Genomic DNA, 11,398 nt, shown 5'->3' on the forward strand with positions numbered 1-11,398 from the left:
TGGTTTATCTTTTTCAAATTCTCGTTTAAATACAATTTCGCGATGGAATCTTGTTCGTTATACAAAACAGAAGATAATGCATTTTCTGAGATAGGCATAACACCATTTTCTACGAAAAAAACGTTTTTATCGAAAAATGTAACAACTCGTGAGATTTGGTCATGTGAATACGTACGTTCTCTGATAAAAGTCCCATTTATTTTTGGGAGTGAGTAGCCTACAAATATACAATGCATCAAAGATGCATCCTAAGCAAAGTCTAAATATTAATTATATCGCCTAAAAGCATGCTACGAACATTTCGCTCAATTGAGAATATGTGTGTCACCCTGCTTTATACTATTTCATGTACAGTGCTTGTGTGTGTTTATACCAGTTTCCAATTTCTGCCCAAGTACATACATACATACATGTGTTATGAGAGCGGTATTAAAAAATCTTTAGACTATTGTGTATATATTTTATAATTTATTACAAACGGAAAATCAGCTTCATATGAAGGCATTTTTTCACGAAAAATTTAATGCAATTTTTCTTCTTTCACATGCGATTTTTCGCTGGCCTGAGTGGCATGCTGCAATTCCAAATGTGTAACATCTTTGTTTTTGCTATTAGCACCAAGTAGGCTGTGTGTGTGCAATTCCGTTAGTTTGCTGCTACTTTCCGCTGGCCTACCTGCAGCCTCTGCCGCTGTTGCTACATCGGTAATGAAAAATTCGGCCGGCACCTGGTCGAACACGCTGCGGAAGTGCGCCAATAGCACTTTATTGATTTCCGCTTCGATTTTTGGCTTGAATATGTCGAAAAATACGCGCCAGCTGCCATTGAATACAGCATTTGTATTGTCATTCAACACTTTGTCCTTGAACAAATTGGCGAAGTGCAAATGCAAATCCTTTATTGTGTCCACATTGAATTGCATCGCTTTCAAGTCGAAAAATTTGTGATTTTCTAAAGTTTGTAATTTAACTTTAGTCGATACGGTGTAGAGGCCGTCAACTGTATGGGAGGTTGGACAAAAGTCATTGGTTAATAAATTCAGTGGAAAAGTTTGCAATAAAAGGCGGAAGAGTGTCGGCAATTTTAAATACGTATGTATCTATGTACATAAGGGGTATTCACGATCCGATGCATACTGTCTGGCATGGTGCACGTATAGCATAAATAGCATGATTGTTATTGTTTCATGTATTCAAACAACAACAAAATTAGCCAATCATGTTTTGTATGCTATCTATGCACCATGTTAGACAGTATGTACCGGATCGTGAATACCCCTATTGTAAATCTAATCAACATCCACTCTCGCACCACATCGAATGGCAGTAGCTCTTGCAATGCATATATATGTATGCTTAACTCAAAGTCGAGCTTTTTCTTCGTAAGATATTGGGCCTCATGCATAAAAAGTGAGCTTAAGCTCCGACTCGATTTTCAGTACAAATTCTTGAGCTTGAGCTCACCCCTTCAGTGCAAAAATTGAGTCTGAGCTTAAGCTCACTTTTTATGCATAAGGCCCATTGATTCGATTCGAGTTGTGTTGGTTTGCTTTAATTTTTCTTTGTTGCTTACGAATTTCCATGAACATTTCCCCATCCGTGTCGATTTTGAGCAGCAGCACTTGTCCTTGAGCTGTATAGTGACCATTAAGGCGTATTTTAGGCACTGAATAAGTCATTTTGAAATCGTATTCGTTTTCTTTGAAGCTGAATAAAACAGAGAGAAAGTTTTTTTTTTAGTCAAAGTGGTTTTCAAGTATTTTATGAAAATATGTTTTATATTTGATCAGCATTTAAAATAAGATTTATAAAAATATAATATATATATGTGTACCACCACTTAAGTAATACTTTTCGCAATTTGCTTGCTTGTTTTGTAGTCTCACTACTATTACTTACTAAATCAGCTGAGTTGTGCATATTTATTAATAATTGAAAATAATGGAGTAGCTAACTATTAACCCAATACCAATTACATATATCTATACATATTTATAAATATCCATTTGCATACTTACTTGACACTCTTCACCTTCGCCTCACTCAAACCAGTTACTGTGATGTTGTTTATTTTCACTGTGATTGGTGTGATATTTTCACTATCTTCGATCACCTCGAATTCGCGCACAAATAAGGGGTCTATGGGTTCTGAAGGAGCAAAGCCAGGTAAACCTATTGGAAGAAAATGTAAATGTAAAGCAATTTTTTATAATCGGAAACTTTGCAAATTTACTAGACAAAGAAAAAATGTTTATTAATAACTGATATTATTCGATTTTAATTCGTATTTTAATATTCTCCATTTTTGTTTAAAATAAAGGAATATATCTAATAGAGAAAATTATTAACATATTTCATTTATTATAGTGAAAAACATACAATTTTACAAGTATAAGTAAATTACAATTACTTTAGATTTCAAAATTGCAGACAAAATTTCTGCCAAAATTTTGCCAAAAATCTATTGACCTATTCTCACTACTTAACGTATACACTACACACACACAGAAAATTATAGCCAACTTTTGTAAATTTTTTTTAAATTATTGAATTTAAAAGAAACCTAATTTTCAATACATATATGTGCTATTAAATTCTATTAACTTTTAAATTAGAAAGCCGTCATATTGGACCCATCATTTAGAATTTTTGTAATCTGCTTTCAGATTCGTAATCCTAAATACTTTCAAAATCTCCCGAGTAAAAAGTTTCGGGAAAATTCAATAAATTTTTAAAAATTGAAACCTGGCTGAAGATCTGTGGTCAGTGGCCCCATAAACTAGTAGATATGAAGTTGTGTTCGAGTCCATCAACGCGGATCTGTTAAAATAGTTTTGCCCCGCAAGATTCTCTATTCAGACCACTATGCGACGGCAGAAAAGTATGTCGACACCAAAATCAGCACTTACCGCGCTTCACAAAAAAAAAAAAAAAAAAAATAATGTAATTTTTAACTACACACGATATTCGGTTGCATGCAGTAACACAACTTAATTACCACTGGAAATTGGCGTCGTTTCATTTTAAAAGTCGTTTAGTTTCATACTTTTAAACTAAAGCTTTCTTAACCCTTACAGCACAAAAAATCAACCGCTGAATCCTAAAGTTTTAAAATATTTATGTAGAGCATACCGGTTAATTTGGATCGTTCATTTCAAAAATGAAATCAACAATTTTTAAAGCTCTTAGTTTTACCGTTATTCAGCGTTCGTTATATTGGGCAGTGATAGAAATGATCTCAACCAGCTTTTTTCCTTCGCAAAATATATTTCTAAACTATGAATAAAACCTACTATTTGTCGAATCTCCATTTCCCCGGAAAATTGGTTTGTATTTTTCAATAGATTACACAGCTCACTATCAACTTTTCTGACACTTTTTATTCTTGTGAAAAACACGGTCAACTGCAACCTAAAAATTTCATTAAACAATTGGGGTAAAGAATGATATAATTTTTCAAAACAACTTTTCTCTTAACAACAAAAGCTCTTATTTACGAAAAAGGAGCTTAAAGCACAAAAAAGTTTGTGCAATATATTGCACGCTGAATGATACTCGTATTTGTATATAATATAAACACGTTGATAAGGGAATCTTTAAATGTTTCATTTTTTTACCGAATTAGGATCTGATAATTTTCTACCTCTGTAGCTGCTTCAGATCGCCCTAATTGATAATAATGATGATAGAGCATTTATACAAACAGTGAGTCTCAGTCAAAATCGTACAGTATATTTTTTCCATATTTTGTCTAATTAATGTTCTTTTAATTTTTAATTATAATTTAGTTTACACTAAATACAACAAAATCAATAAAACTCACAAGTTTCTAACTTTGAAACAATCAAACAAAAATCGTAAAATTTTTATTAAAATTCCACATTATTTATTCAGACTTTTTTTGGGTATGCAGTTTTGTAGCCCATTCAATTCTAATATAGCAAAGTGCGAGTTTGAAGTTGCTACAAAATACCGTTGATTTTTGAGAATTTTTTTGTGGTGTTGCAAAGTTAGAAACTTTGTGTTTTATGGATTTTGTTGTAGTGTGAACCAAATATAGTGTTCTTATTAAAAAAAATAATAAAATTCAAATAAACGAAAATATGCTTAAAATATGGAAAAAAATGCATTGTACGATTTTGACTGACACTCACTGTATACACACAGATATGTATGTATGTACACAGATTGTTTCTCTTTTGTTTCCCCTTTACTTACCATTTTTCCAGGTACTAAATATGTGCTGATATGCACTCACTATGCATTTATCAAAATCAGCCGATTTACGTTGACAGGTTTGCAGATCTTTAGCTGTGAATGAACAATTTAAAATATATTTTAAACAAAAAACACGTTTATTTCACAGAGTTCGCGTGCGTTACGGTAACAACTTACGTTTCTCTTTCAAAAAATGTTTATTGTTGTTGCTACGGGGAATGCTTTCGGTTGTGGAGCTAATGTCAGTGCTTTTGGCCGTGGAAGTGGTTGTGGTGGTCGTCGTAGTGCTGCTAGCGGTACATGACGTCCCGCTGCTGCAGCTGGTCGCGCTGTTTGTACCGAAAGACACAGACAACGCTGCGCATAAAATGCCAAGAGCATAAATGACGCTGACGGAAGGCATTTTCAACAAAAAATTCGTTTATTTATTTACTTAAATGTTAAGTTCAACTAGTTTTATTGAAACTTGTATTTGTTTGCATTTCTTTATTGAAATTTTCTTCACTTTTTTCGTTTACACTTGCGCATTTATCGTCACTTACACCGCTGTTGTTACGATTTACTAAAAAAAAAGTGATTGGTTGCTGCTTACTCGGCGAATTGCAGTTTTCAACTGTTTCATTGCACGCTTTTAACTTTGCTTTTATTTGAAATTAAAAAAAAAAAAATTTACAACAAAGTATAACTTTAAGTTGCTGATTGAAAGAAATAGTGCAAGCTGGTCTGGTGTGAGTGCGTTTAATTGCTAAATTTAAAGCAAATAAAAAGTAATCATCGTAATGCGAGGCGTTGTGCTAAGGTCGCCTTTTTTTCAAAAACATTTGTATGCACGTACAGTGAAGTGCACGTATAATGAAGTGCGAACATAAAAGTAATTTACCTTTAAAATTTTTCACGAAGTATGTTTACTTACCGTGCGTCCATCCCTCTTTGGAAAGCAGATCTGTTTGAGCAGAAAGTTCCTAGACTGGATTGGGAATACTAGACAAACGGGCAGCCTTACCTTGATTCCAGACACGTACATTGGGATATAGCCGGCGTTCCAGGATGAATTAATATTAATCTGCGCCAAGTTAAAGCTCGAATAAGGATTAAAAGGCCCGTTTCAGTGATCTTTTCAGATAGCCAAGCAGACATGCAGGCGCTCTCAAAAGGGATGATTGAATCCAAGCTTCTGAAAGACTGCTTCGACACGCTTAAACCTATGACAGCGTGCTAGGTATCAGAATTTTTTAAAGGTCGTAGCCGACGACCCGTAGGCTCGAGAAGAAAGGAAGTTGGTTTCTTGGAGAGCCATAATTGTTGGTTGGATATACTAAGAACACCGTAAGTATGGAGGAGTCTTAGCGCGCCTTAGAGACATCGATACTCGTGCTAAACTAGCATTGCATACTAGATGGCTGTCGTTATAGGCCACAATTATTTACAACTCAAATTGAACTAAATTTAGCTCATGTTTGAGGTTCTCCTACCAATTTTTCCCCCTTTTGTATTTCATTTGTGCTCTACGAAAGTAAAATATACAAACGCTCGGCATCTTTTATCTACCAATGACTACTTATCGTGATCGTGCGCCGGTTTATTTCTATTTGCCCGCCACTGTGGAGCAATACTTTTTTATTTCTCGTCTTTTGTTTTATAGTTTCTGATTTTGCTTTTCATCTTTTTACTGTAAGCTTTTGTTTAGCTTTTTGCGTTTAGTTTTGTTTAATTATTTTTATTGCAGGTTAAGTAATTAGAACAGCATACAAACTACTTTTAATGTAGTGAAACTTTTTGTAAACTAGTTCAACTTGAATAAACTTTTCGTTTACTATTCTTCTCTAGCAGGCAGAGAGAAATGAAAAATTCTAACAGGAAGTCGATGTATCGAGTAAATTGATTAAAGTAGATATATTCGGAAGTAAATTTAGGTTGAAATTTTAGTATTCCTTAAGAGGAAATGTAAAAGTGAATGTTGGTTGACTAAATGAGTTTAAACGCAAACAATTTGTTTTACATTCCTGAACTCAATTTCAGCATTATAAATGCAGTAAATATATTACATTAAAAAAAAACTTTCTAATATACCACGTTTCTACAAAAAAAGAAACCAATTTCAATTCTCATATAAAAATTTAAGATTATCGTTAATTTCTTCATGATCCAATTATCGGATCTAAACAAAAGCCAACTCCTAGCCACTTGCCACTTTCACTTAATTAGATATACTAGAACTTAACGGTCTATGTAACCACATAGCCAATATTTTTCTAATAACTCTATAAACAAATTTTAATTTTGGTGGACCTTTTTTTATAACATTTAAAATTTTCCTTGTGAATGGTTTTTCGTTTTGGGGGAGCCAAACAACAGTTTTCAACTAGTTTTTATTATGTTACATTTATTAACTGGAACAGGAGAATCGTTTTCTTCAAAATCATTATTTTTCCGCACTTTGCACAAAAAATTTTGTATAAACATATAAAAATTCAAAAATCGGGCTCAACTGGTCTCTTGCTAATTTCATAAGCTTTCGTTAAAAAAAAAAAATTAATTGAAATGATTGCAAAATGAAGGCTCCAGTGAATTACGAACATAAAATGTGTTTTGAACCACTGTGCGGCATCTTCTGAAAACTTTGATGTTGCGTTTCGCATGACGTTCTCACGTTTTTGGTAATCCGAAATTTGCAAGTGCCAAGAAAATTAACGACAGTGTTAAATAAATGAAAATTTTATGACACGACGAATAATGAAGAACAGGAAAAGTATTTAAATTACAAAATACAAATACTGCTTAAAAAGTATTGATACTATAAATGCAAAATACTCTTGCCAAAAAGTATTTAAATACAAAATTTTGTATATGTGTTTGTATTTGACCTTCTTCACATCCCTGATCTAGCGACATTTTTTGCAGAGGATTTATGCGTCCATATGTTGGTCGAAAAATAAAATTAAAGTCGTATTAAAATTCATTACATATTATATTCATTAGGCAAATAAAAATGTTGAAACTAATAACTCAAACTATTGAGTGTAAACACATACATACATACAATTTAAGTGTTTGTGGTTCGTAAATAATTCATAACTGGTTGCGGTTAGCAAAGAAGGTATTTGATTTAATTATTGATATATTATTATTAACATATACATAAATATTCGCTTTACATAAATATGTACATACATATGCATGTGCCTGTACCAGAGTTGCTGCGAATATTATTCCGAAATAAAAGTCCTTTCCGGATAATAGCAAACCGTCTCTCGAAAATAAACAAATTTGGCATCATATGAAAGAGGACTGTAAGAGCTTTTAAACAGAAGTAACGAACAACCTCTATTTATATTTTTTTTTATAATTTAATACTAAAGGAATGCACATACCTGACACAAGGTTTGTTCTATGGTAATTAATTAACATTTTTTATTGAAATATTTTCCAATAGGTGACTTTGCTCGTTTGGACATTTCAGTTTTAAAGCTATTTATGTCCTCTTTCATTTCATACCAAAACTTGTTTAATTTGAATAAGCGGTTTGTTTATTATCCGGAAAGCACTTTTATTTCGGAATAATATTCGCAACACCCCTGGCTTATACATATGCATATAAATAATGCATACAACCGAATTGCATCATTCATGCGCCATAAATGTATGCTTTTAAAATATAAAATATACAGTAGGTTTCAAAGTTTATACACGTAAGTATGTATGTATGTAAAACATGTATGTATGAGTAGATACTCTGCATTAAATCGAGCTAGTTCAGAACTAGGACAGAACTACATAGCTCTTTAAGAGGCGGTACTGGTTCTAGATCTATCCCAATGCAATGCTGTCTCTTTTTACATGGCGATGTTCTACGAAGTGGCAATTGCCACCTCTGCAGCACTTTCGAACTAGTTCTGAACTGTTTCCATTTTGGACATATCTGCGACAATAAGTTTTCTATGAAAAAAACTTTGATTATTCGATTTATTTATATTTTTTCATTTTTTCTGTTCTTTTTACAGATTGCACTTTATTTAATTTTTTATTTTATTTATGTATATTAAATTTGATCATTTTCTCTTCAATTTTTAAGCGGCCACAACTGCCTCTACCGCGCTTTGAACTCGCGACCAACGATCTCGGTCGGAGGTCTTCCCACTGAGCTATTTTACTATTTTACGAGAAGTGAGAAATTGTACATTAATTTACTTTTCCACAGAGCGCAACTATTACACGAAAAGTTTCAAATGTCTCTCTCTGCACCCGTTTTGCACTAGTTCAGAGATAGTTCTGAAATGTGTAGAGCGGAACTAGCGCTTTAAAAGACTGTCTCTAAATTTTACTGCATATTTTATGCATATCGAAGTTTTTGATTATCCGCAATTAACGCACCTATTAAATTAATTACAAGATACCATTAACGTTTATCTTCGACTAAAGGAAATTTACCTTAATTAAATTTTAAGGAAAATTAATTTTGCAACTATGTATAGCGTCATATTTGTATGTAAGTGTATATAAAGGGGTGGCCAACTCAAAATCTTTCAAAATCAACTTTTCAAGATACATGAGTAGATTAGTACACAGCTATAGCTACTACAAAGATAGAGAGCATTGTTTAATGTAACTGCTCAGCCGTGGCGTGTAAAATTTGGATTCCCTGTGCACCGCACCGCTAATCCTTTTAGGGAAAACAGTCTTCAAAAAAAGTGTGCCTATAGAACTCCTTAAGTGAGTGATATTTATCAGTATTAGTGATATTTATTCGCCATACTCCCGTCTGTAGGGGTAAAATTTTGATAAAGTCTAATGGAAGGAATTCATTCTCTTCATTGCAAGAAGACAAGACTAGGAATTATGTGAAATAGTCCTGGATGATGACGGTATTGCATTCCAGCACGTGCTTCAGCGACTTAACTAGCGGTGGACTGTTAAGATGTACGTATGTATTTTTGAAGTGAAACTTCTTTAGCGGCGGCTGGTTGGTTGGGAGTAAATTGGCAAATTCTCAGAAATTGCACACGGAAATGGTGCAACGGAAATGATGCAACGGAAATGGTTGGGGCTGAAACAAGTGCTTCTTGTGTGTATGCATATGGTATACAACTAATAAAAGGTTAAAGAATAACACTTAGAAAAAGACCAATACAAGAATGAAAGTAAAGGGGAGTACGCACCAGAGATAGAGAAAAGGATGAAGTCAAAAGTAAAAATAAAAACAAAAACAAAGATGCAAAAATGAAGACCAAGGTAAATTTAAACACCTTACTTATATAAGGGCAAAGGTGAAGGGGAATATGTAGATGAAGAAAATGATAAACATAAAAGTAAAAAAAAAAGATAAATATAAAGAAAAAGATGAGGATGAGCATACCGACAAAAGTAAAGATAAAAATAGAGGAAGACAAATTAAAATAAAGGTATATATAGAAAAATGGATATAGATGGAGACACAGATACTCATTCTGTAAATTATTATTTTTTTTTGATTTTAGAGATTTTTGGGATTCTCGGGACTAATTGATATAATAATCGATTTTTTTATCGCTTTTATTTTCGATATTGTTATCGATTTTGCTATCGATATCTTCGGAACTTATCGATGTAATAATTGATATTATTATCGATTTTGTTATCGATTTTGTAATCGACATTTTTAACGATTTTGTTAACGATATTTTTTATCGATATGTTATTGGTTTTGTTATTTATATTGTTATAAATTTTATTATCGATATTTTAATCGATTTTGTTATCGATACTGTAATTGGTTTTGTTATTTATTGTTGCGATTATTTATTTATTCTGCTATCGATTATTTATCGATTTTGTTATCGATTTTTTATAGATTTTGTTATTGATATTTTTATCGATTTTCAAAGAGATTTTTGTTATCGATTAGTTATCGATTTTGTTATCGATATTTTTATAGATTTTCTAATCGATTTTGCTACCAAATATTATTATCGATTTTGCTATAGAAATTTATATCGAATTTGTCATTGATTTTTTTATCGATGTTTTTATCGGTTTTGTTATCGATATTTTGTTGGATGTTACTATCGATTTTGTTATCGAAAGAGTATAAAGATAAAAATGAAGATAAAGGAAAACAGAACAACATAAATGTAATTAAAACGAACAGGGGTAGGGATCTAGATAGAAAAACGACAAAAAATATAACCTCAAGCAAAAGCAGATGTATGTATGTATGTATGTTTCACTTCTCCAGTGTGGCCCAGGCGCACTTACTTTCTTTTATATCAATACCTGTAAGCAAATAAGTGCAACAGCTAAAAGCTGTATTTAATTTTTCTCTGAGAAACGAACACCTACGACAACAAGCTATGTATAAATGTACTCTGCACTCTTTCACACCTCAGCGCCATAGCTAATCTCCTAAGAGTCAAACTCATACTCCTAAGTAAGTGCTACCATTTTAAATGGTGCTTGCGATAATGAAACGCGCCACATTTCACTTCATATGACAATTCAATAAAACCTTAACTGAGCAACTCCATCCAGCTGCCTTTGGCATTTCCATAAAGCACCAGCGCCAACTGAGCTGTGTGCTCCACACAAGTGCGGCAACAACAAATTACGTATTTTATGTCTGCGAGCCATCGGCTGGGATGCAGCTGAGAAGTTGTTGGTGCGTGGCTAGCAGCTATCAACCTATTTTCGATTGCGCGAATGGATCTGATGGTACAACACACTTCCCATATTTCCTTTTCACTCAATTCATTTTCGTTGGAATAACACTTGCGGCCTCTTTCATTGGCGCTACGATGACTCTTAATGCCACCGTGCCGTTATCATATCTCTTTTGGTCATTCAGCCATATCCAGTTGTCATTGAGTTAATGTATACACTTTAAAAAATTACTTGTACACTCGCAGTCTCTTAGGTGAGTGTGATACTTAATTCGTACAGCTATGTAGCTAGTAGGCGGAATATATTTTTTTTAACTGGAATATCTGTTAAGAAGAAAATTTCTGAGGACAATGAGGTGATTCCCAGGCTGAAATGAAATTAAGCTTCTTTCAAGAAAATGACTCTCATGAAATGCAAATCTGCAAGGCATAATGCTAGCAGAATAAGACCACAAAGTAAATTATGACTACGAAGGCTAGATTTGTGGACATTGAATATGAGCGGCTAATATGTAGTGGCCTCGTCGAATACAACATCTGCAACGCAAG

The 11,398-nt window shown here is 33.1% G+C and overlaps 1 protein-coding gene across 1 annotated transcript; it reads right to left on the bottom strand.

Moving 5' to 3' along the window:
- Positions 1-520: 520 nt before the first annotated feature.
- On the bottom strand, positions 521-4,620 carry LOC118740238. Its single transcript, XM_036471735.1, has 5 exons — positions 4,395-4,620; positions 4,218-4,310; positions 2,018-2,171; positions 1,573-1,706; positions 521-999 (listed from the first exon to the last, which is right to left on the bottom strand). Exons 1-5 carry the CDS (start codon positions 4,618-4,620, stop codon positions 521-523), a joined length of 1,086 nt encoding a protein of 361 aa, XP_036327628.1.
- Positions 4,621-11,398: the final 6,778 nt, after the last annotated feature.

This window comes from Rhagoletis pomonella, unplaced genomic scaffold, assembly GCF_013731165.1.
Source record: "Rhagoletis pomonella isolate Grant_MI unplaced genomic scaffold, Rhpom_1.0 Rhpom_scaffold_00005, whole genome shotgun sequence".
In the NCBI taxonomy this organism is placed as follows: Eukaryota; Metazoa; Arthropoda; class Insecta; order Diptera; family Tephritidae; genus Rhagoletis; species Rhagoletis pomonella.

What these genes read in the sequence shown, in the direction of transcription:
- LOC118740238 (XM_036471735.1), bottom strand. Translation starts at nt 4,620, where the DNA reads ATGCCTTCCGTCAGCGTCATTTATGCTCTTGGCATTTTATGCGCAGCG. An exon ending in ATTTAGTACCTGGAAAAATG is followed by an intron (nt 2,172 to 4,217) that starts GTAAGTAAAGGG and finishes TTCTTCCAATAG; the next exon opens with GTTTACCTGGCTTTGCTCCT. An exon ending in GCGAAGGTGAAGAGTGTCAA is followed by an intron (nt 1,707 to 2,017) that starts GTAAGTATGCAA and finishes TGTTTTATTCAG; the next exon opens with CTTCAAAGAAAACGAATACG.